General features: G+C 37.7%; 1 protein-coding gene across 1 annotated transcript; it reads right to left on the reverse strand.

The window, feature by feature from the left end:
- Positions 1-1,503: 1,503 nt before the first annotated feature.
- PUM3 (pumilio RNA binding family member 3) lies at positions 1,504-26,680 on the reverse strand. Its single transcript, XM_054397836.1, has 17 exons — positions 26,584-26,680; positions 24,622-24,804; positions 22,757-22,892; positions 21,956-22,031; positions 21,083-21,176; positions 20,791-20,857; positions 20,087-20,261; positions 18,639-18,742; positions 18,104-18,182; positions 16,316-16,414; positions 15,372-15,425; positions 13,614-13,694; positions 10,128-10,270; positions 9,154-9,376; positions 8,029-8,116; positions 6,033-6,123; positions 1,504-1,691 (listed from the first exon to the last, which is right to left on the reverse strand). Exons 1-17 carry the CDS (start codon positions 26,678-26,680, stop codon positions 1,562-1,564), a joined length of 1,920 nt encoding a protein of 639 aa, XP_054253811.1. The 3' UTR covers positions 1,504-1,561.
- Position 26,681: the final 1 nt, after the last annotated feature.

The raw sequence follows: 26,681 nt of genomic DNA on the forward strand, positions 1-26,681 counted from the left end.
TGCAATTCTGAATCTCAGACTGGGTAATCTGATTTTCATGGGTGCTGAGCACTGCACTTCCTGATGGACTTTAGCAGTAGTTGTGGATAATCATGACCTCTGACAAGAAACTCAGTAACTTAGGAGACTGATTTGAAGTGTGTAAAATGTGGAAGCTTCAGCCGGTGTACTTAACCACTGGCAGCTTCCAAACAGGTGCACTGTAGTTCATGCTGAGGAAGATGTATCTCAGGAGAAATAGCAGCTGTCTGCAAATAAAATGAAGCCACATCCTAGCAGGTTAAATAACGCTAATGAGTAAATCCTGGAGTTGGAGACTTCATTAACTTTTTCTTCTTTGGATCAGTCTAGCAGCATGGCATTAAACACCACCTGGGTGTTTCATGACCGTGTTACCAAAAAAGTTTTAGGGTTTGCTTTTCTTTGCTTACAAGAATTGTCTTGATTCTAGATCACAAGAGGGTACAGTAGAAATCAATATGCCACTTATTTGGTATCATGCAGAAGTAAATATATCCCTTCCATATTACAAAGGGAGGGATATATTACAAAGACACCCAGAAAAACCAAACCAAACCAAACCAAAACTCCCAAACAAAAACAAACCCACAAAAAATAAGCTGAGTGATGCTGCCAATATGCCAGAGGGACGAAGATGTCATCCAGAGGCTTCATCAAAAGATGTGTGGCCAGCACATTGAACGAGGTGATTCTGCCACTTTGCTCTGGTGAGACCTCTCCTGGAGTACTTTGTCCAGGTCTAGAGCCTTCAACACAGGAAGGACATGGACCTGATGGCAGTGGGTCCACAGGAGGGCCATGAAAACGATCAGGGGGTTGAAGCACCTCTGCTACAAAGACAGGCTGAGGGAGCTGCGGTTGTTCAGTCTGGAAAAGAGGAGGCTCCAAGGAGACCTAAGAGCAACCTTCCAGTACCTGAAAGGGGCCTACAAGATGGAGAGAGACTGTTTCCAAAGGCCTGTGGTGATAGTACAAGGGGCAATGGCTTCAAACTAGAGAAGAGCAGATTTAGATTGGATGTTAGGAACACGTTCTTTACCATGAGGGTAGTGGAACACCAGAACAGGGTGCCCAGGGAGGTGGTTAAGGCCTCTTCCCTGGAGATATTCAAGGTGAGGCTCAACAGGGCTCTGGGTAACCTGATCCAGTTGAGGATGCCCCTGCTCACTGTAGAGGGGGGTGTACTAGATGACCTTCGGAGGTCCCATCCAAACCAGACCATTCTGCGATTCTATGGTAGCTATGACAATACATACGGAGATTTTAACAAGACTCACAACATCTTTGTGCAAGTTACCAGGAAAGATTTAACTCCTTGATTATATGTTCTTAAGTTTCCACTAGCTCTTAAAATTTGCGATTTCAGTCTCTGAGAATGACCACTAACTCCACACAACAGACTGAGTACCACAGACAAGCTGTTTTAGAAATTTTTAATTTATAAATGCATATACGGCTTCTTACAAAAAACATGGTGTAAAATCTCAGTAACACTCAGTTGCTTGCATTGATTTAAATTGTGTTTTAAGCTTCATTTACACTAAGAAGTCAATTTCTCCAGTAATGCTTCTACTGCTTTTCCATTTTTATTCAGCTTCAACTTTGGGATGAGCTTTTTTAGTCCTTTTTTGACTGTGTTTGCCACTTTCTGATCGGTGCTCTGGAGAAGGCTACAAGAAACAGGAAAAAAAACAAACACATCAAAGTTCAGAGTGGAGGCCATAGGAACAAAAAAAGCTGTCCATGTAAGGAAGCAATAATTTAGGAAGAGTATAGTTCAGTGCACATTCTATCACCTCCTAACAGAAAAAGATGTAAAGCTTTGCAGAAAGCAGGAAACACCGTAAGTGAGAACACAACCAACATAGGATGAATCAGACTGGAAGGAAATGCAGAATCCTACTTAAACCAGGTTCAAACATTGTGTCAGACCAGGCTGCTCAGGGCTTCATTCAGTCCAGGCTTGAAACCCTCCAATGTGGGAGACAGCTCAATCTTCCTGGTCCCCAGTCCCACCAGTGGGCTGTCCTCACTTGGGAAAAGGCTTCTCCTTACCTTCAGACTGAGACTCTGTTTCAGCTTGTGCCCACTGCTTCTCCCTCTGGACACAGGCAGCTCTGAAGAGCCCAGGTTCTCCTTCCTCTCCCTGCATTAGTCCTGGGCATGCTGTTAAGTGCTCCCAGAGCCATCCCTTCCCCAAGCTGAACCAGACCCAGTCTGACAACATCACTACTTTCAGCTACCGTATTCCTAGACTTCTATGACTATGACTAACCACCTCCAGCAGCAACTTCTGCAACACATTTAGCTATGGTAGTACCATTTAATCAAGAGCCCTTCTTTAAAATGGAATTCAGCACAGGTGAGGGTGATGCTTTTGCAGCTCTCCTGTGAGTTACAGACCCCAGACAAAAGCAAGAAAGTCAAGAGCTCTGACAAAGGATGTGCTGCACACATTGGTACTCAACAGAGAGTCACATGGTTCACAACCAGGGACAAAGATCACACAAAGTAGCAAGCCACTCTAGACTGCATTTTATGTATTTCTAAAAAAGGATTCCACCTGCCAACAGCTATATAAGCAAAGCTCCTCTCAAACTCCTGGTGCCCACTGATACTTCAATGCATCATCATATTTTTAATGCAGAACTTCTACATGTGTGATAATACAGCCAAAACATAAGTTTTAAAAATTACCATTCTGAAAGTTCTTCTAAGATCTGGTAAGCAGACACCTATGTATTTTGTGGATTTCTTTCATGTTACAGAAATGAAACATGGAGATCAGTAAACCATTTGGAAAAGTATGACTTTATGTGGTTTTTAACCTGATGCAACACATCACTGATAAAGGCAAAAATACCAAGAAAAGGTCAGATGTAGAAACATAAACAGACCAGCATCCATGACATTCGAGTACTTAGAACACTTTATTTACACTAAGCTGAACTGTAACATCGGCAAAGAGCTCTATGCTTGTACTAGGTCTAAACCACACCCCAGATTCTTTTTTTTAAGAAAACCAAATTAAAAGCAAGTAGAGCAACGTAAGAAGAGGGTCCTGAGGATGCCAGGCAGCTAAGCAATCAAGCACACATAATGAACTGCTCATAACTGGTGAATAAGATTAAATGCATTTCACATGCATCAAAACCTTCATATGTATCAGTACAGGTTAGGAGCTGACAAGACTGGAAAGCAGCTCTGTGGAAAAAGACCTGTGAGCCTTGGAGGACAGCAGGATGACCATGAGTCAGCAATGTGCCCTTGTGGCCAAGAAGACCAATGGCATCCTGGGTTGTGTCAAGAAGAGTGTAGCAAGCAGGTCAAGAGAGGTTCTCCTCCCCTTCTACTTTGCCCTGGTGAGGCCTCATCTGAAGTATTATGTCTCGTTCTGAGTTCCCCAATTCAAGGACTTGGAACTGCTTGAAAGGGTAAAGCAAAGGGCTCCAAAAATGATGAGGGGACTAGAACATCTCTCTTATGAAGAAAAGCTGAGGGACTTGGGGCTTTTTTACACATGAAAGAGAAGACTGACGGGGGATGTTATCAATGTTTATAAATACTTAAATGGTGGCTGTCAGGAGGATGGGACCAGTGTTTTTTCAGTGGTGCCCAGTGACAGAACAAGAGATAACATGCTCAAACGTGAACATAGGAAGTTCCATCTAAACATGAGGAGGAACTTTACTTTGAGGGTGGCGGAGCACTGAAATGCGCTGCCCAGAGATGTGGTGGAGTCTCCTTCTCTGGAGTCATTCGAAACCTGCCTGGACGCAGTCCTGTGTGACCTAATCTAGGTGAACGGGCTTGGGCAGGGGTGTTGGGCTACATAATCTCCAGAAGCCCCTTCCAACCTCTGTCATTCTGTGACTAACTGGGCAATTCTGATTTTCAGATCTGTAGTGATAGGTGGATTTCAAAACCCATCAATAAACAATAAGTTAATTACAGCTTCGGGGAGAACTGGCAGCATCTGAAAGTTACCTCAGTCTTGAGGGATCTGATCTCCTTTATGACAAAGGAATTATTAAAACCTTTTTTTAAATGAGAAGATTTTTGAAAATTCAACAGTAATTTGATTTAGAAAAAAATATTGCAGTTATTATCTGTAACAGACAAAATTAATCTCATCGTTGCTGTAAGATTTAGGTAACCACTCAACTGTATGCAATTAAACAAAGAAATCAATTACCATGTGTTGGTGAGCTAAGCAGGTGTCACATGAAATGGAACAAAAGTAGCTGTTTATGTTCGTGCATTCTCAGCTACCCAAGCAAATAGGTGTTCATCAAGAGAAGTTCAAACTACAAAGCAGTGAAATTCAAACTACAAAGCATTCAGCTTTAGCTAAAATAAACACCAAACCAAACAAACCTAATCCCAAAATTACAGCAAACAAACACGTTCCTCCCCCATACTTTTTCTGGTTAGGCAAGTTTCAGCACTGGTTAAAAACGTTTGACTGCCAGCCTGGCAGATGACCTCCCTGGCTTGGTAACAAACCACCCATGTCAAGGCCCCACCTTTCATTGCCACAGGTAATAGCAGATAGAGGGTAAGACTGACATTTCTCACAGACTTTTCCAGAAAATACATCACTCCTGTGCTGTTTTATCCTAGTAAGCCATTACTAGTTTCCTGGTTTTTTTCTCTTAAGTTTTCAAAACCTATTAAGAGACAGTTGTCACAGTGACAGTCAAATAGTTATTGAAGTGTTCTACATGGAAAAAATTCCATAAATTTACTTTGCAACTTTATTTGGAAAATCAGAATAGCTTAGTATATAAACCAGCAACACCACAATAAAGGAATATCTGTGTGCAGGATCAGATAACTTAAAGATGCATTCATTAAATTCTGCAGGCCTGTTATTAGAAGGAAATAAAAAGTGTTAGCATTTTAGCAGCTGAACAATCCTCACAGCTAGATCCATACAACTATTAAAATGTTGTGTAAACTGGTTTTGCATTTCTATCAACTCTTCTCATTAGTGCTCTGAATGATAATGCCTGAACGAAGTTGGACTTAAACTCAGATTAACCGAAAGAAGTCCTATTAGTGGAAACAGCTTTTGATTCACCACGCGAAAAGGTATGGACGTCAGAGTAGGCTCATTCTAAAGACACAAAGAGCGGAGATGAAAAGCAAACAGTAACTTTAGGAGAGAAGCGGAAGGAAAAAAAGAAAGAAGAGGCTCGTTTTTTAACTCAATGTAATTTTGCCTGAATTGTTTGCTGATCTTGTCTCCGTGAAAGTCTTTATGAGGAGCCAGCAGTGCAATGCTGACCCAGCAGTTCCAGAACACAGACCATACACTTTGGGGTAAAAGCAAAACCTTGGGTTTCTATGACCTGACACTGACAGGTAGCTTCAAAGTGAAAACAGTGACTAACACAGTTCCTTGCATTTGATAAGACAAAATGTTAATGTTAGTCCAATTCCTGCAGGGTCTTTTTGATCTCACTAGATGCATGGGTCACTGCTTCAAAGTTGCAAGCCAGTTAACTCATCAAAAGCCTTTTTCTTTTGTATAGTCCATTCCAAACACTTTCCTACTTCAGTGTAAGACATACTTAGGCTCCATATTTAAGATGTCATATTTAAGTTATCAAAGTGCCTACAAATACATCTGTATTCTTGTGTGCTGCTTTCAGTCACAGGTATTTCAGAGTGAATTATTCTCATGTAGCTATTTGTGGACTGTGCTTGTAAAATGAGACATGGTTGACACAATTTTAAAAATAAATTTGGGTTTTACTCTTAGAATTTTACACACTGAGCTGCCTCCTAGTACTGCAAAAGCCTAAGTTCAAGAACCAGCCTAGGGAAACTCTGGCCTGAACTTTTCCAGTACCCTGTCCCATTGCAGACTTTTAATGGCATGACAGGCAGTATGCACTGAGCAGAAAAGTGTTATTTTTCTGGTAGAAATTTCAAAGGATGTCCACTTAGGTGCTCAAGAAATTAACACTGGAAACCAATCAGAAACGGCCACGTGCGTTACATACCAACAAAGAATAATGGCACCTCGATTGACTTCTGCCCAGGTCTTCATCTTCTCAATGCCAACACGATCCACCAATGTTCTTCCAAAGCAAACTGTAAAATGTGGGACAGGAAGAAGAAAAAAAATTAGATGTTATGTTTATACTGAGAAGCCTGTTAAACTTCTGTGCAGTTGTGACTTAATCAAATAGTTTTTAGTCACCAAATATTCACAAAGTGCTGCTCTCTCAAGGAAATTGACTATTCGATGCAATATATACCTTTATCAGTTTTTGACTACTTCCAAGTATTGCTTAAAATCTGCAAGACAATAGCAGCACTGTGTGACAGTTTATTGGTATAAAGCAGGCAACCTGTTTCTTAAAAAAAAAATGCCAAAGGCTGTGCCTGTCTGAAAGAAGGCATCCACCTCATAGAAAGAACTTGGCAAGAATGACACAACCACAAAGAAATAATTCTATGTGATATACTAATATATATACACTTCTGCTGAGAAATGCTACATTTGTAAGTAACCCTAACTACAATTTACAGCTGAAGAAACACAACTAATATAGATGAAGTTACTTAAAACCTCAAAGCTAATCCTTTATTGATACATGAAAACCACTAGGAACCTTGGGTTTTTTTCAGCTGTACTGATGCTGCATGGCTTTATTCCCTTAGTAGTTCTGAAAGCCCAAGGTGACTTGCAGATTCATTATGCTAATGACATACAGAAAAGAAACTAAGCTGACCTTACATCCCCAGTTCAATCTGGAGAAATGAACTCCAGGAAAACTCCTCTACAACTTGTGCGCTGAGCAAACTTATCAATAAGTAACCCACAAAACTCACTCAACTCCATCAAACTTCAAACTCCAAACAAACACCAAAGCTAATTTCTACTGTAATTTTAGATGAGAATTCTATCTAAAGAACAGGCCAGCTTTTAATCAACTCATTCCCTACATAACAGTGATTTGTTTGGCTTTTTTAAAACTAAATCCATAAACTACAAGCAACCATTCTGGCACTCTTCAGAGGAAAACAAAGAAACCCACTGAAACAGCTTGTATTTAAAATAGGACTTGTACAATGTTAGAAGCAATAAATCCAGATAACTAGCACCATCTCAAGCTGTTCCCTAAAAGACATTTATATAAAGCTTCCCCCCTTTGAATATTTGTAATCGCACTCTTGCAAAGTAGCAAAACGGCCTTCTTTCAGAAACATTTAATAAAGCCAAATCAACTCTTAATTTTAATGGAAACAAAGGGGGGAAAAAAGTTTAACAAGGTTTGGTAATTCTACATGGGAAAAAAAAAAAAAACTAAACACAAAGAGGTTCCTCTGAATTATTCTATGCTTCCCCAGCCCACTTTCATGTTTTTGAGGTTTTCAAATGAGAAAAAGTAATTTCTATTGGAACAGGGTGATTCACACAGTAAGATTTTACAGTTACGCAATACAGAAAGTTTAAAAGCTAAATTAAGATGAGAACACCTGTACCCAATCTCTGCCTTCTGGGATATAAAATAGCAAAGATGTCCTATTTTTGTGCATGAATTATTGTTCTAAGTTATAAAGCATTAACCCAGCAGCACTGATGTACACATTAAAGATTAGTGCTTTCGAGCCAAACTTTAAAAAAGTAAGTCTGCATGTTAGAAAGACTTTATTTTTACTATTATTATCCTACAGATTGCTGTCTAATACAGCAAAGCTATCAAGACATTTTAAGCACAGAAATGAACCCTGTCCCAAATACACAGTAAACCTCTAAGAAAAAAAGGCAGACCAGTACTTGCTTTGCAGAAAAAGCAAATGCATCCTTGGTAGTCTGTTCATAGAACAGCTCACAATAGCAAAAAGACAGATGCAATAACCCTTAGATTATGTGTCAAAATTTCCATATAGTTTATTTAAAAAAATAAATGCAGGAATCTTATTTTAAGGTAGATAACTGATTACTCTGAAGACACAGTTAGGTCAAATAAAGATGAATTTCCAATATACCTTCTTTTCCACTCTCTCTCATTTTTTTATCTTGCTCTATTAACCATTTCAAAACTAGATGGCCTGCTGGATGCTCTGCAATGTGAAGCTGTGAGGGGAAAAAACAAACCAAATCAAAATTACTTAATGACAATGTTTAAAAATGCAGCTACATGTGTATCCATAAATATTCCTGCTTGATTTATCCACTCTGCCCTCAGACACCATATCACACTGGTCCATTTAGTCATTATCTATGAATATATCAAGAAGTTTGAGTCAAGTATCATAATAGTTATTTAAACTGAGCAGTCTATCTTTTACCATCTTCCCTTGTAACATCTGATTTTCAGTAATATAAAACATATCAACCAATGTTTCATCCACTTCTCCAAGGACTTCATGCTTACTGAACAGAACCTCTTGGTCTAGCTGCCTCTACATTCCAGACTATCCACATTTTCAAATAAGAATTCCAGACTTTCCACATTTTCAAATTAAAAAATTCACTACACTATAGTTCATAGAAAATCACAGAAAACATAAATAGTTCAAGTAAAATTCTGTAACGTGTATCTTTAAAAAGGCAAAAGAGCAAATTCAGAACAACCATGAAAATCTGGAGGGCATCTATCTTAAATACAGAGTTTATGGCGTTTTTCATTTTCTAATCCACAGACACACATCTGGCTGAGCTTAACAGAATAGCAGGACAGAAAGACAAACAGTTGTTATTGGAGACTTTTTCCTAGCATATCTGAAAGTTAGGAGACTACTGTGCTCAGTGTAAACACTCAAATGAACTATATAGAAGTTTACTAAATGCTTCATTGCATAGTGATAACATTTTAAGAGAGACTGTGTAATGTACTGTCAGCTATCTTCCCACTAGGTGTTTAGGGCAGTTCTGGAGACTCGACATTGTGAAGTGTATTTTTCTGCAACTCATATGAAATGCTGTCTCAAGCCATCATCACTCCAGGTGCAATAGTAACTATGAATAGGAAGATCACCTCTAATACATGAGTGCTATCAGGCCGGTATGTTGGTATCTTATGTCACAAAAAGTGAGCAGACTTCATTCTAGTAACATAAAATAAGCAAACACTCTGCAAGATCTCAGCACCTTGTCCTCTGTTACATTACCTGCCCATCACAACCACCTGGAACCAGCTCATCTGCTGCTAAATTAGCAATTGCATCTAGTGCAGGCTGAATGTCACCAAGAGCTGTTCTTAAGATGTCAGCAACCAAGACAAAAGCAGCTTTGTCTATCACTACTTCTTGAGTATGTTCTTGCAAATATTGTAGCAAAGGTGGGGAAATGGCTTCCAGGAGTTCACGGCGGCGGAGTTCAGTATTCTTCTTACTGATGAAAGAGACAGAACACTATTGTAGAAAACTAACTCTGCATGCATATCAACCAACAAGGAATTCAGAACATATTCACTATTACAGACAGCTGCAAATCATTGGAAGATCAGAATAAAGCATTATTCTTCCCTCTGTTTCACGCACAAACACACACTGCACACACATTTTAAGAATACATAGAGTGAGAAAGCATACAGAGCTTACAGCTGACTGCAAGTAAACAATTTAACCTGTTTATTTTCTGTTCATTCCATTCATTCCCATTCATTCATTCTGATATGTACTTCTTAAACAGCTCACTAATCATCTAAAATCGATCCGTTTTCAAAAGCAGAGAATGAATTCAAAATAATGATTTTCATTTTTATTGTTAAACTTGGAGACACAGTTTTATGTAACTCAAAACACCAATAATGCATATTAAATCATTTCTGCCACGCCAAATTTGATATACAAGTTTGAAGAAAGATCACATTGCAACTTTTACCCTTTACAATGGGGTGAAACTAGGGATCATCAATGCATTGCTGGTCACCATCATACGTGAACTTTAAACCAAAATTAAAAAATTAAGGAGTAGAGATTAACCTAAGTAAGTATGTATTATTTACAAATATTTATACTGCTTAGACATATTATGCAAAAATAAAAAAAGAAAAAAAGAAATTAAATTAATGGTAACAGGAAGTTGCAGAAACTCTTCTGGGCTTCCAGAGAAAACAATGTAACTTTCATATCTGAGTTACCTATGGGCATTTCCATCTCCCTGTTGCAGAAGTGCAATGATTTCTGGAACAAAATGTGCAGAATCTCTAGGACTTAGCAAGTACAGCAGGACTTTCTTTCCGTATTTGTTGTTTATTATATTGGGCAAAGAAGCTTTTAATTCCTGTAAAAGTAAACAAACAGCAACAAAATATTAACAAAATAGTTCTGAGCCATCAGCAAGTACTGGTTACCCTTCAAATGCAAAGCTTAGGAAAGGGAAACGAAGATGATTTATATCTGCTTGTGTAATTACATTTAAAATACCTAATCAGAATGAAAGTTAGTAGAAATCAGAGAAATTTTTTTTTAATTAATTAAGGTTTAAAAAGTGCTCATCTGATGCACTGATGCCACTGATCAGAAAATATTACAAACAGACAGGATTTGCTTCCACTGATACATGCAAGTATAAAGATCAACATGTAGTGTGGCATGTCACACGTTGTACAAATACAACCTCTGTACAAGTCATAACCTCCATACAAAGAATCTCACCTGATCGCCTAAGAGCAATCCCTCATACAATGCTGACTTTCAACGGAGTGCACAGAAGTGTCTAGACAGCCATGAATCTACATGAAGGAAAAGTCCCTCTCAAAGTGATTATAGAACATTCACCAAGAAAAGAAGTTTCAACAACAGAATAAAGCTCACTTCTGCTGTAAGCACTGTTTGTAGTTTATCTGAGCACTAACAGAAAACATTGGGCATTCCCCAGAGGCCAGCCATTGAGCAGAAGCAAACATTTTCTACCCTCTATACAGAGTGGGCATCTCACACACTTGTGCACTAACCCAGCTGAGGAGGAACCGCATTAATATGCGGAGGAGTTTTCTTGCTCAGAGAGCAGCAGCTATATCACACCATCTATTTGTACTAAACCTCTCGTCAGCTTCTTAACAAATACCCTTTCATATAGCAACATGCATTTTATGCAAGCTCCAAGGACTACTGGAGAATCCTGAATACCATCCAGATATTCTTAAGCATTATGATAATCCATTCCTGGTAACTTCTAATACACATATAAAATTTATCACTATCAAAGTAAACAAAGGCTGGTACAGAGCTTTGGATACTTTCAGCACATTTTGCAGGCCACAGCCTTTAAAACTATGTTTTTCTACCACGAAAGTTCTTTCAGCAATAGCTAGAACTTTCTTCTTTGTCTCTGCAAAGAAGAAGAATGGAGAAAGGTGGTTGGAAGCTGACAGGAAATAGTAAGACAACATTGTTATTTTTAAAATGAGTTTTGGCTATCCAAGTTGAACATCAGTTTGAAGCAGCACTGCAACTATGAATAAAAATTTATTACCACAACCACGTACATTCAGATTCAGAAGTAAGTTCATTTTTCAGTCAAATAAATGACAAAGGTGCTGAAGTATTTCAGAACTTAAAACAGGTGAAGTACAAATAAACCAAAAAAATAAGTTGCATTTTGATACTAATGTATGATGCAGCCTTTTTTCACAAAAGGTAACAGACATATTTAAGTCCTACAAAAGTGTATTTCCTCCACTGACCTGTGATTCTGATGAAATACTGAAATTTTCAGTGCCAGATCTGTGAGAATGTACCAGGAGATACTCTGAGCAACACAGGCATGCTCTCTTGTTGGTGACATTTCCCCAGAAATGCCTGCTTGGAGTCTTCATGAAAGAAAAGCATTTCCCACTAAGATTTGCCTAAACCCTATCATGTGTCAAGCTCCGGATGTACAGTTTCAATCACATAGGAAGATTTAAAGCACCACGCATTAAGACTCTGTGGAGCAGAACTGATGAGAAGAAAAGACTTTCCTCAAAGGATTTAAAGAGCTTAGAACATTTCCAGCCATACCGCCAATTCACACAAGTGATCAGGTTTTTAAAAAACAAAACAAAACAAAACAAACAAAACCAAAAACAAAACACCAAAAAAAACCCACAAAAAACCCCACCAAAAAGCCATAAAAAAACCAAAAACCCATCCCGAAACAAAACCGAAACCAAAACCCTACAAACTGCTTTTCCTCTCCCTTCTCTCCCTCAAATCTTTATTACTTTCATTACATTCCTGAAGCTAAATTTTAGTATGGTCAGAATAATAACCACTAAAAGGTATTTTAGAAGTGTAACTGCTCTTTAGTATCATTTTAAGGGGTAGATCTTCTACAGAGTATACTTCAACCCTTTATTTCTAGATGCTTCCCGCTCATTCTGTTATTAGGTTTCATTCAACATCTGAAATGCTGATTTTGATCTTATCTGGAATTTTTTCCTCTTCCTGGACGTCCTTTCTCTCTTCCTGTGCTCATATAACCCCAGACCTGTCAATTCCATATGTGTGAAGGCCACTCCTCCTTATTTTTCTTTACTCTTCTGTCCAGATTGATGTAATAGTCTGACCAAACATTAACACTTCCATTATTTTTTTGATCTCAGATGGTAGAAACCCACAGATGATTCAGGAATTAAATGACACCTTGGGAGCTCAGCTAAAGCCCAATACTGTATCTGTGCTAATAAAGCCTACAGAAAGCTATATGCTTGTAAAGTAGTACATGAACGTCTCAATGATCTTGTACCAAGACAGCTCTGATCTGTCAGGCCTTACTTGCTTAGAACTTGACAAGTTGTTCCTTACTGTTCACTCTCCAATTCTTCACGTAGGTGAAGCAAGACCTAGAGTGCCCTCAAATTTCAGACATCTGTCTTTATCCATTTTTGAAGCAAGATAAAAATTGTTGCATGGATTTTATCCAGATTGTTACTTGTCATTTAATTAGCAGCTTCTTAAAAATGTCAAGTTTTGAGAATTAATATGAGTTAATGGTTTCAGTGTCCAGCCAAGAATCTACAAGTAGTTTTTCTTCTACTGAAATCATTGTATACTATATCTGAGCCTGGTGCCATGTTCCTGCAAGTTTACTACAGTTTGTTTTGAAGTATCATTTACTGAGATGCTATTTCTGCAAAAGAAATGAGCTAAATGTGCTGAACACCCATTTTTACAATAGTAAGTTTGTTCAGTAAGGACATTCTATACACAGATATTCTCGACAATTTAGGTCTGACAGTAAAATGGATGACTTCCTCATTCTGAAGTGTTCCACCAATTTAATTGCTTGAAATACCAGCAGAGTTCCAAACTTCTGTGACAAAGACACTGAATTTCAAGAGTCATCCATTAGCCAGAACAAACATGAAAAAAAACAGGGGGTAAGTTTTAGCAAGCACTGAATCTAGCTTAGGAAATAATTCAAGTAAGTAACTAAAGAGAACACAAGAGAGTGCGGAGGTATTCTATGAAAAGGGAAAAATAATCATGATTCACAAATTTAATGAAACAGAAAAGGTGGAAAGGAATTAAATAGTTTGAAAAAGTTAACGGATTTTCCTACTCTCACTCTCCTGCATGATTAAAAACACCCCACAGACACTATTTAATTTACTGTTTTAGGAAAAAAATCATTTACTTACCGATATAATTAACTGTTTCACAAGTTTAGTGTCATCGATGCAATCAAATGCTGCCAGCAAGACCAGATGAGAAAATTCACCCTGCAAAGATCAGACATCAGAAAGCTGCAGTCAACTGCTATGAAAAGTGACTCAGAATCTACATTTCTGAAAGTTTGATTCAAGTAAGATGTAATATGAACCACAACCAAATTCTGTCTACAGTAAAAGAATGAATTGATATAAAGCCTTATCATGTCCAAGCTATTAACCTAATGCTATTATACAACCATCATTTGAAATCGTAGGACTTGCCTTGCAGGAACATTACATACAGATATGCTTAAAACAGAGATAAATCACATCTCACATTTTTGGAGAGCGTGTCTCTGCAATGAGCCATATATTCTCCCCTGCACTGTTGGGGAGCAAGTCTCTAGCATACCCACAAGCCAGTTAGTTCACTTATATGTGAGATTCTGTGTCAAAGCGAAGCCAGGCCTTCAGTGCTCCAGTGTTGTTTTAGCTATTATCTTTCATCACATATGTCTACAGAATATGCATTCTATAAAATGCAGCAACTCATTTATTCTGATACTAGAAAGTAATGGAGAGAAACATTACTTAGACCGGTGGCCTCCAAACAAAATCCACTGCAGTGCAGGAAAAAATGTTGGTGCTATTAATATATATATATATATATATGTAAAAATAAACACTATTCATCTCACCCTGCTTAACATTCTATTTCTCTGTGCATTTTACAATATATACTAGTGCAGTAGTACCTAATTTAGACATAAATATACATATATTGGATAGGCATGCTCAGGATTGTGTGATCAAGAAAGTGTGAAGACCACTGATTGAGATCACATTAACTATTAGTAAACAGAATACAGCAAACAGGAGGGGAAGGAAGTTTAAAAGCTTGTCTTCAGAGTTGCAGTTTTGTCCATCATTACAAAATCTCCCTGCAATTATTACACTGTTAGTGCTGCTGAGCTGGGTGTTGGTCTCTTCTCCCAAGTAACAAGTGATAGGATAAGAGAAAACAGACTCAAGTTGCACAAGGAGAGGATCAGATTTCTTGGTATGAAAAATTTCTTCAACAAAGAGTTGTCAAATGTCAGAACGGATTGCTCAGGGAATAGGATGATTCAGTCACCATCCCTGGAGGCATTTAAATGATGCATACATGTGGTATTTAAGTATATGGCTTAGTGGTGGATTTCATGGTGTTAACAGTTGGACTCCATGGTCTTTGAAGTCTTTCCCAACCTAAATGTATCTACAATTCTGTGTTATTCAGAAAAAAAAAGTAATTAGCAGACTTCTTCCCTTGTATGTCACCTCAGCAGTAATTCATTTTGAAGCTTCATAATTGAAAAAAAAAATTGAGCATTTTAAAAAAAAAATGCACATTCAAATGGCCTTTCCACTGACATCCCAAACACATCTTAATTTTTGTTCCTCTTCCTTATACCTGTGATTTCACTCCCAATCAAGGAAAGCTCACCAACAAGACTTATGAAGACACATCATAAAATTGGGTGCAAAAGAAAAAAAAAAGTAGAAAAAATAATTAGGACACAATTAACTCATCTTTTTTAAAGAATAGTACTAGAGTTAGGGTTGAGCGCACAATGAAGCTTCTCAGTATGTCTCTAAATATTCCATAGAGTTTAATAAATTTCAATTACCAAAGCACATTTAAATAAGCCTCTATCACATCACTACTTTCAGAGACTATAAAATAAATGGTTAGTGAAAACTCACCGTTGCTATTTTTTCAATGTATGTCTTCATAGTTTTCACAATGACTTTTCTGTCCTATCCAAAAGGAAACAAGAACCTCAAATGAGTCTATGCCAGTGATTCTGAATAGCCAAATTTTTATTTACACCTTCAAAAAGACAACTTTCAATTTGCTTACTAAAGCGAAGGCTATTCACCAAAGTATCTCACATTTGTACTATTAACCAACACCTACAGTGTGAAAAGTTAAACCTGAACCATGAATGACTCAATCCCAGGGAGGTTTTGACATGTTTACAAGTCCAGCCCACCAATGTGAGATGTCAAGAAGGGCAATTTAAAAAAAAAAAAACATCAATAAACAAAACAAGCAACACCTAAAAATCCACCTCTTACCTCCACCTATATTTTGTTCCTAACTTACAGAAGAATACACTTCAAGGAGACTATTTTCACAAGTTGACTTTTTTTTTTAAGTACAAAAAGATAGGTGGCATTGCAATGTTTCCAAGAGATGATAGCACAGTTAGCAGCTGAAATATTTCAGGATATTGTATCATCAGGACAAAACAAGCCACAGGTTGTATAACATTTTCTATACCTTGACATTTCAAAGCTAAACATCATACTGCATTATGACTTCTTTAGTGTCGTCTTGCTACTGCCAATTTCACCTTCATTAAAAATCTACAGGATGAATGATTAGCCAATGATCTTAAAACGGAAAAGCTTTATGTGTCATTATAAAAATAAAAGAAGATGCTTTCACTACAGAGCTTCTAATGAAAGCATCTCATTCAGTAAAAACTACAGCAGGAAAAGCAGTGCAATTTTTTTAACCTTATTCCCAAATACTTAATTCCATCAAAACAGACACTGGCAGAAGGACCCATGTGAGCAATCACAATCAGAGTCTCAGACTAGACTATTATTGGAGAGGACTGTGTAGACAAATCAAACCATACCTTTGGAGTACCATGCCATAAGCAATGCATTGCTACTCGGGCTCCATCATGAGTGTGTGCCAGGTAGATGACAGCTTCTCTGATAGCTTCTATCATTTCCTGGGGAAGAAAAGGTGATAAATCAAAAAAGTGAAAGAAAAGGCCTGAAAAATCTCAAGGCAGGTAGGTGAGGGCATGGAAGAATTTTTTGTCTGCCCCCAGCACTACAGAGAACATCACTGGCTCTACAGAACCTCTCTCACTGACTTATGAAAAACAACCTCAAAAGAAATCCAGAAGGCTGTAAATGATGTCAGCTTTCTCACATCAAAACTAAACCACTCATGATGTTCATCCTATGAAACCAGAACTGTACTGAAGCTTGTCAGTTGTTCTATCACACAGAATACAAGGGAGGGTGCTCAGAACTCAAGCCACACAAAGATGTGGTTTTTCATTTAGGATGAAAATATTTGAAGGTGATAGAATTTATTTATACATGCAGGGTATTATCCAGTAAGCAAGAAAAATGTCAGTTAACTCAGGTAATATTTATTATCAGATATTACAAGGTTCAGCCAAAAGTTAGTCTTCATATCAAAGGAAGAAGGTTCTGAAGCCATCTGTCAAATAAGATTATCATCAAAAAAGGAAAAAACTAATCAAAGATAAAAAAATCCTATGTGTTACTAGATACTACTTCTGTTACCTGATTTATTTCTTTGACATGAAGCTCCTACCTATCTTCTTGTCTATTCCAAGCTTCTTCCCATTCTCTAGTCAAAGACTCCAAGCATTTTACCATTTATTTTGAAACTGCTTGCTCACAATGTGATTGAAGACACCATCTACATGCACAGGCAGGAACAGATCTACAAAAGGAGTCTCCCAACCCCAGAGAAAGTATCCATATACCATCAAAACTGCACAAAAAGCCAAGCAAGGAGGAAGAGATATGCTGTAACTCCCATGCTTCAAACAAGACTGAAACCAGAAGGATTCTCTGACAAAGCACTACATGAAACTATAGACAAGAATGTTTCATTAAGTAAGATGTGGACTTAGAATAGGCCATAAATAGCGCACCTCGCTACACTTAGCTTTGGTTTTGTTGACAATAACAAAGAACAGTTCTGCATTCCAGTCCGTCAGAAGTAGCTAAGAAACAGCGAGCCTAGAAGGATCCACCTGGCCTGGAGTGAGATAGTCCTGAACTGCAGAGCCAGGGCAAGGCTGATGAGCATAGCTTGAGGACAGGTGAAGTGATCAAACAGGATACCAGCTAATATGCTATCACATTACATGGACAGATTTAGGCCTAGTTTTCGCAAGAATGGCTACGGCAATATTAAAAATGGAATTTAATATAAGCATAGTCATACAAGCCATATATTTGGTTCAAGAGGAGGCAGAAGATGATGTTTTGACTGCTGATAGAACATCCCAATCCGATTTTATTTTTGAAAAACGGTTAGAGAAACGACATACCAGAAAGCTAAACCATAAGAAGGAATGCCCTGGCTTTAATTATTCCCCAGATACTGAGAAGGACCATTCAGCATGGAGAAAGAAAAGTCATTCCATTATCTAATTTTTTTTAAAAATTCAACTATCACTTACTCTATTAGTATGAAAATTCATTGTGGCTGTGAATCTCCATACAACACTATTCCCCAGTCACCTGTCAGATGTATAAAACTTTATAAATATGTCCATTTTTGTCTAGCTGCCTTATAAAACTTTCACAACAGGACTAAACACATTCCACTGAAAGGCTTAAGCAGATAAATACCAAAAAAACATACTTACAGATCTTTGTTTTGGTAGAGCATAAGTGAAAAAGTCCAAAAATCCTTTATGCACCAGTGAATGCTTTATCACAGCCTCTCTGTATTTGGGAAGAGGAAAATAAGCAAAAACAAGACAGCAGTATTTCATTTGTATTTAAAAAAGCTGGTCAGTGCAATGTGCAGAAAACACACAGACATACAGGATTAGATGCTTAGCATTTACAGAATGTGGAAGATTCTACAAAAACATACAAATTCTAAAACCTAGCAAATTATTTTCTCATGAAGATCACTGGAGAAGCTTATCGAATAGTGCCTCATGGAAGAACACCACACCATGGGATTTCTACTGACTGTTTGACTAGGCAGGGGACACTTTAGTTCATAGCAGTGGAGTTCAAAACTAAGGTAAGATATTCATTATGACACTTTGGACAAAACCAGCTACTCAAAGTTACGGCACAAAAGATTATCAATATCACCGTCAGTGTGTATGCTGTAAACAAACCAGTTCATGATACACTGTCACACTTTAAATCAGTTTCTCTCCTTACTTTTGTGCCATTGGTGTTAGAATCTGTTTCATTTCATCCAGGATGGCCTCTCTCTTTTCGGGCTGAGCTTCTAACACTTTATCCAATGTTGGGACAACTGGTGTCTGAAATGAATGCACCATCAGAGGTTTAACTGTTCCTAGTAAGTATCAAAGTGCACCAAAAATTGCAGTCTTTAGTTTTTTACATTTCATACAAAGCAGATAAGCTTTTACGAATGTCAGAAATAGTCATTGAGTAGTCATCATTAGCAATTAAAAAAAGCTGCTTCTATGGGTCTCAACCACTTCTTGCCAATTATAGTCAGCTTTTCATGATGCTGTCAGATACCAGGTAAAGGATACAAAAATCAAGGGGCTGCATGACAGTATACATACACCAGAGGGCAACAGAGCAACAAGTGATAAAGGAAATTAATCAAGGCCCAGAAAATTCTAGTCCAAAAACAGCAGAAAGAAGGAATATATAAACACATGTCATAAACCATAAATACAGAAGTATTTCCTGGTATCTCATCTAAATAATGACACTGGTATCTCTTGGAAAATAATCTGGTTTTAGGAGTTTGACTAGATAGAAAATTACAAGAAATGTAATTTTAACAGTACGTGCTTGAGTAGGGGTCAAGGGGAGGGTTGGAGACAGAAGGGGACAAAGTGAATCACACATTTCAAAACTCCACAGAATTCCACATCTTATTAAGGATTACGTCGTAATTTCTTATGAACTACACACTGATGAATCTCAGGTCTGCACTGCAATGTAAGACTACTTGAAGCACTCATGCCAAGAATGCTAGAATGATGGAAGCTAACACTGTACTTTAGAGACCTTATTCCGTGATTTATTTCAGAAGTCAAAAGAAATGAAGCTGTGCTTTTAAAAACAATCTCACTGCCTTGTGTGGACCTACATCTAAATGATTTAAAGAGAGTTTGGCCTCGAGTCCCAAGTATCCATGGGAAAAGAAAACAAAGCAAAAAAATAAACGGAAATGGCACACTGTGTATAGATGCAGGCACACTCTGCTCACACTCCATTCTCATGAGACATAACCCAGTTCTGACACAAAAGCCATATATAGTATCAACAGGGAATGAAGCCTAAATCTTACCTCAGCAAGGATAACCACTTCAGGCTAGATACTATAACGCTACGATAACCACAAGTCTATGATATTAGTCTTTCATGAGCAGAGCAAACTCATTTCTTAATACACTTTATATAGCTAAAACTCAAAAAGTCATAGCCATCTAGAATTGAAACGTGCACATAAACATAACATGCACATAAACATAACATTTAAACATGCTGAACTAGACTGCATTTGTACAGCTGACAGAAAGAAATTTAATTTAAAGAAATAGTAAGTTGGATAGGTAGGGTATTACTTAACACAGTACCTTACATGCTAAAACACCTTAGGCTAGAAAGTATCGAAACATCACCTTGTAAACCTGAAAAGTGTTCCCATACAATTCTTCTGTCAGCATATTCCTCTGCTCTAGAATGGCTTTGTCATTATATGCATATTCCACTACAGCAGATGCCTCAGCATGACGGAGCATTTTTTTCACATGGCCTTTAAAACTTTTTATTATTTCTGCAACTTGTGATTTTGTCCTGTTTCAGAAAGAAGGTAAGATAGCAAGAATTAAAACTTTAGGGACAAAATGGCCTATCAATTGTTTTATTTTTGGATGGACATTTAGGCGACAAGTTTTAGCAGAGAAACCAGGAAATAACATGCATCTAGATCAGCCTTATGACATTTACAAAAATATGTCTAGAAAGCCAGAAATCTGGAGAAATCATAAAGTACTTTGAGGGAAAGAAACTAGTGGTTAAATTCTACAGAATAAAGACTGCTTCCCTAAAACAGCAAGCAGTGAAAATTTTTATAAGCCAGGTTTTTGGATATGGCAAAAATTGACTTTGGGCATGTATTTGAGCTTTTATTGGCCCAGGTTTTCCTACAATGTGTACAGCTTTAGCTTTATTGTTTTTTGCAAAAGGAAAACTGCTGTTAGCAATGCCAGACACTCTCCTATTTTGTCACTATTACAAAGATGTTTCATGATTAATGCACTGTAGATTACACACTGGAAATGAAAGAATGCAACACAGCTATGCAAATTCACTTCATACTCACCCATACATAAGAAACTTCTTCACGATATTTCTGGAATATTTTGACTTGCTCAGCTCCACTAGACTATCTAGAAGAAGAAAAACACATTCAGTTGTTTTGATTTTTTACTGCATTTACTCTACAAAACAGGAAGTCACTAACTTTTAGTAAGTTTCAAGAGCCTACTAGGAACGACATATTAGTTCATCTGAAAGTTAAAAAAAAAAAGTCAAAAGAAAACAGTGTAGCTTTTTTTTAACATGTCCTAACAATACAGAAACACATAGATAAAATGCAAATGGGAAGAAAGTACCTTTCAGTTCCTCAAATGTCTCTTGCCTTTGCTTCTCATTACCATACTGAATGAAGCACTGGATCACTCGAGTTGAATCATGTGCAAATGCCAGCTACAGAACAGAGACACTGCATCATCCTAGGCCGTTCAAAATGTGTTAGGCACCAAACTGAGCTTAATAGACTTACTCTCTCAAAGTTTTATGCCACATTGTAGCATATAATGGCCATTACAAAAGTAGTTACTTGCTTGTATCAAACCAAGTTTCAAGGTTTTTTACTGCTTTATAAGTACTTTATCAAACAAAATATAGACCATACTTGCAGTTGTTGACAATTAAGGATACACATCAAGGTTTTATACTGAAGAAGAATCATGGATTTGTCTTCTCACGCTTTCAGAGTGAGTATGGTGACATAGTTCCACTTCAGCAGGGAATACCATGAATCATTTTAAAATTCCACACTTGTTTCAGTGCAAATGTATACATTTCAAGAAACAAGATCAAAGATTATTTAATATAGTTAAGTATTAAGACATTAACTTCCCAAAAGGAAACTGCAAAGCAACAATTGTAATTAATCAAAACTCAAGTGGCTGGTTTTGAACTTCAGTTAATACAGAATTTCACTGGACTAAAGCTGCTTGGCAAAACAGACAGCTCTATAGTAGTCAGCTGACAGAAAAAGCATCCCAGAACAACTGTCTTGACATCCAGCTGCCAAATGCAGGTTTTCAATTATGGTTTTGGTATTTTTCAGAGTTTGAAAAACATTCCCTGTAGCTTTTGAAAGAAAAGGTTGGTACTAGATTATTAAAACTTCATTTGTATTTCACATTCTTTAAAGAAACTTTTGTGTGTTTGTGCACTATTACATTGGGTTTTCTTACACTTTTAATTTTTCCATGAAGAAGCTTCTGTAGCTCATTCATTAGCTTTTCTCGCTTCTCCTTATCACATTTCTTCCTAGAAGCAAAAAAAATAAACCAACCTTAACTGACGAAGCATCTTTTTTGTAGTATGATTTGCTTACATCTACAAATTAAGAAGCAAGACAGTACACAATAAAGTTAGCTCCTGCTAATCCAAATTTACATGATCATTTGTTAAACCCATAGATAGATGCAATGAAGTAGTTCCAGTTCCTAGAAAGCAAACCAGATTTACACAGTTCAAAATTATTCTTTCCTCAGTAACAATGTAAAGAACACAAACTTCAATCTGCAGCCAGAGCTGCTTAGAGATCAAAATATCTTACAGCCAAACCTGCAAAGCACAAACACTTAAGACCAAGTAAAATTAATTCCTCCTTCTGATGTGGGACCCCAGTTCTAGAATTACACCCTCTTTGAGAATGTATACAAACCTCCCCAAACTCACTCAAGTCATCCCACCACAAAATCAGAATGAATCAGTACATGCTCAGGATCTAAGAAATAAGACAACTCCTTTAGCACTTAATCACAAATTTTAGCCTAAAACGTAAGTGAGCTCAATCCAGACATTCTAGCACCACAGGTCACCACTCTCTGATTGAGCCATCTATAGAACTGGATGTATCATTATCATTCACACATGCAGTTTCACAGTGGAAATACAGTTTCATATAATTACAAGAAGAGAAACACAGTCCTTTTGTAATTTATGACTAAATCCTACTGAATGAAAGCAAAATTAAAAATCAGTATTACCTTCTCACACTTTCCCATATTTGCTTTGATTTTGCAATTATATCATAATTACTTTTATCGTTAAGTTGCCTGGCTTGCTTTAACTCCTTCCGTTTCTTTTTGAAGTCACTCCATTTCAGCTTCTTAGAATCTGACCCTGAAAACAAATACAAATGTATTTTCCATAGGCAATAAAAGAGGAGCAATATAATTCTTCATCAGCATACACTGTAGCAGCTCTATGACTTAATTACTAACAATTCAGGAGCCTTGCCTGCAGTTACCAGGCTAGCTAATAGAAAAGCATAAATGCTTAATAAGTATGCTAAATGAGCAATTTCCATTTGTGGAACACCGTAAGAACAAGGCAAAAAACACTTTTTCCTCAAGCCTCTGTCAAGGGACGCATTGCAAACCTCTTAAAAGCTTGAAAATTGACTCAGGTTGCACCTAGAAGCCTATGACTGCCTTAGGTAATTCTCCCGTTTTAGTTCATCCTGCACTCACACACAATTTTTCCCATGCTCAGAAGAGCCCAAACTCAAAGATACATATCTGAAATCTCAAGGGAAAAAAATTAAGGCCTTTTAAAGTGCTTATTAACTTAATTTAGTTAAATTCCTTTAGAATTTTACTACACAGCAGCTATACAGTGCCACAGAACAAACTGTTAAGATAACTTCCTATACAGTGTTACAAATGAGTTATAGAAAACCTTCCAAGTATTTGATTTTACATCTTATATTCCATGGTTTCACCGTAATTCATGCTATTACTTCTACATGGAAGATTAAAGACCCAGCTTTAAATTTTTAGACCTTGAAGCACCAGCTTTCAGTACTTAGCAGCATGCACTGAACTGTCTAAACCATCCAAACCCAAAGCTCTATTTTTACAGAGCATGTTACCCACTTTTGCTATAGCTTTCCTATACAAGCAGTGACAAGCAAAGCCAGTAACACTTTGATGTGAGAGCAGTGCCACTGAGCCACAGACAGCAGCTTTCAGTTGTTCTCATGGACAACATTTAAAGGTTTGTTTGTGGTTGTGTTTTGTTTGGGTTTTTTTGAAAGTAGCTCAATACGAGATCCTGCTGCTATTAAATCTCCAGACATCTAGTGCCCTCTGCAAACATGCCACAACAGCAACAATAAACTTTCTACTGTTCTACAAACAACTAACATTTTTTTGCAAGAACTTTAGAATCCCTTAGGTAAGATGCCACTTCTCACTTCTCACAGTGCTGTTTAACTATTCCAGTAAAGCTTCATGCACATGAAGTTCTCATGCAGCAGAAACAGTTAAGAAATCTATTTAAACAGTGATAAAACCAGACATTTATTTAGCCTCTCTGTAAAAACACAGAAATAAAATCTAAAATGTAAAAAGCAATAGTAACACAAATGATGTCTTTTTTTTGGGGGGGAAAAAAAAAAAAGGTGACTAGATAGTCTGGATCACAGAAAAAAATACAAAGGATAATCACTTTGTTTAATGAATTTTTGTGTTCCGAATTTTATAGCCAGTACTTTTAGAACAGATGATTAAATTTCTAGTATGGTCTTCTATGAAAAACTGTTTTTTCCACATTTGTGTGAAACAGTTTCAAGCTAGCCACTTAACACTGTCATCAAAATAAGCATTGCTTTGTAACAGCATACCAATGATTTAAATTTATTACTGCATCATTGCCTTCCAAGAAAATTTGTAACTGTTGATTCTTATGATTTCGGCCTCAAGCTTAGCCAGATGAAGTAAAGTTTTCTACAGCAAAGATCAAACATGAAGTAAATCTGGAGTCATTCAGCCAGTTTTGAAAGCTGACAACAAAAGGAAGACCTAGAAACTTAGTTTCCACTAATATCCAGGCTTATCTGCCTGCTCACCTCCCTCTTCACCATCCTGGAGCTTCCTCTTCTTTGCAGGCTTTTCTGATTGCTGTTTACTCTTGAATTGTTGGATGCCAACTTTGCCAGATCTTAACTGTCCTTTCACAAATTTCCTCGAAACAGATTTAGGCTTTACTTCCTCATCTCCCTTCTTAGTAAGTTTCTTTGGTGGACCCAAATCTATTAACCAACAAAATGTGAATTAAAATGTTATCCTAGAACTAATATTGCTTCAAAAAATAGAATTAAAAACAATTATATATTTTGCAGTAACAATTTCATTAAGTTTTACATGCTTCTCAGAAGTGGTGTTTTCACTGCAGTCTCTGGGTGTTCCATTTTTCTCTAGGGAACCTTTGCCCAGTAATTATTTTCCAGGAAGCAGTGTAACAACACAGGCATAAGAAGTATTACTGTACATTGATAAATTTCATTGCCTCTATCAAAGCCATCAATACCCAAACCATTCCTTCATAATTTACAGTGTCAGGGCTCTTTTGACATCATGTGTTCTAAGAAGTGAAGAAACACTGAAAGGTATCTTCTCAATCCTAACCCACAGCACTTTACACATCCTAGCTTCCACTCACAAATAAACGTTTTCTTAATGCAGGAAAGCAAAGTCTGGAATAAAAAAAGTTATCAAATTTCTCATTAAAAGAGTATTTTACATCAAACAAATAGAGCCAAAGGGCTTGCAGTGCAATGTAAAGCATTTCAGCTTTGCCTTTTCCATGTTATCCGATCAAACACTGTATTTTCAAACGCAAGACAGAATCATAGAATGATAGAGTGGAACAGAGCTCTGGAGGTCATCTGGTCCAATCCTCCTGCTCACACAGATTCACCCCAACTTGGTTACCCAGGACCATCCCTGGATGACTGCTATGGCCGAGGTGGGAGACTTCACCATGCCCCTAGGCAACCTGTGCCAGGGCTTGGTTAACCTCACAGAAAAAGTTTTTCCTGATGATCATATGTCACCCGCTGTGGTTCAGTTTGTGCCCACTCCCTCTGCTCCTGTCACTGGGCGCTCACCAGAAAGAGTCTGGCTCTGTCTTTGAACGCTTCAGGCATTTGTGCACATCGACAAGTTCCCTCTCAGCTTTCTCTTCTCTAGGGTAAACTGTCCCAGTTCTCTCCATCTTCCTTCAGCAGAGACGCTCCAGTCCCTTCATTAAGTTCATGGCGCTTTGCTGGGCTCTCTCCAGTATGTGCATGGTTCTCTTGTAATGGGGAGTCCAGAACTGGACAGAGCACTTCAGGTGGGGCCTCACCACTGCTGAGAAGAGAGTTAAGGATCACCTCCCTCAGCATGTTGGCAGCAGTCCTCTTAATGCAGCCCAGGATACCATTTGCAGTAAGGGCATGCTGCTGGCTCATGTTCAACTTTGTGATCAAGAGGAGCTCCAGGCCATTTTCTGCAAAGCTGCTTTCCCCCCGCATGCACTGGTGCAGGACTCTGCACTTCACTATTAGTTCAGCTTAATGAGGTATCTGTTAGCTCACTTCTATGGCCTGTTGAGATCCCTTTAGAGGCCAGCATGACTTCCTGTTGCATCTGCCACTCCTTCCTGTTCCAGGTCACTGGCAAAACTGCTGATGGTACGCTGCCCCATCATCCAGAACATTGATGAACTTGTCAAACCCAGTATTGATTCCTGAGTCTCAATGCTAGTTACTAGCTTCTAACTAGATTTTATGCCACTCATTACCACACTCCAGTCACTCAGTTTTCAATCTATCTCACCAGGTCCTTATCCAGCCCACAATTCACCACCTCTAAGTCACTGTCAAAGGCTTTGCCAGGTAGACAACACCCACTTCTCTTCATTCATCTGCCAAGTTGCTCGTTTCACAACGTAAGATTACCAAGATAAAAAATGAAATTTAAATATGTCCGTGCAAATCAGTAATCACTCAGTCATGGCTTCTATTAGGAAGAATTTACCTTCTTACCATTATCTTTTTTAAATTTACGTTTCCCGTGTGGCACTTTTCCACGTGATGCTTTTCCACTTTTTCCCGCGAAGCTCTTTTTACCTTTGGTTTCCATC

Source organism: Indicator indicator, chromosome Z, assembly GCF_027791375.1.
Source record: "Indicator indicator isolate 239-I01 chromosome Z, UM_Iind_1.1, whole genome shotgun sequence".
NCBI lineage: Eukaryota > Metazoa > Chordata > Aves > Piciformes > Indicatoridae > Indicator > Indicator indicator.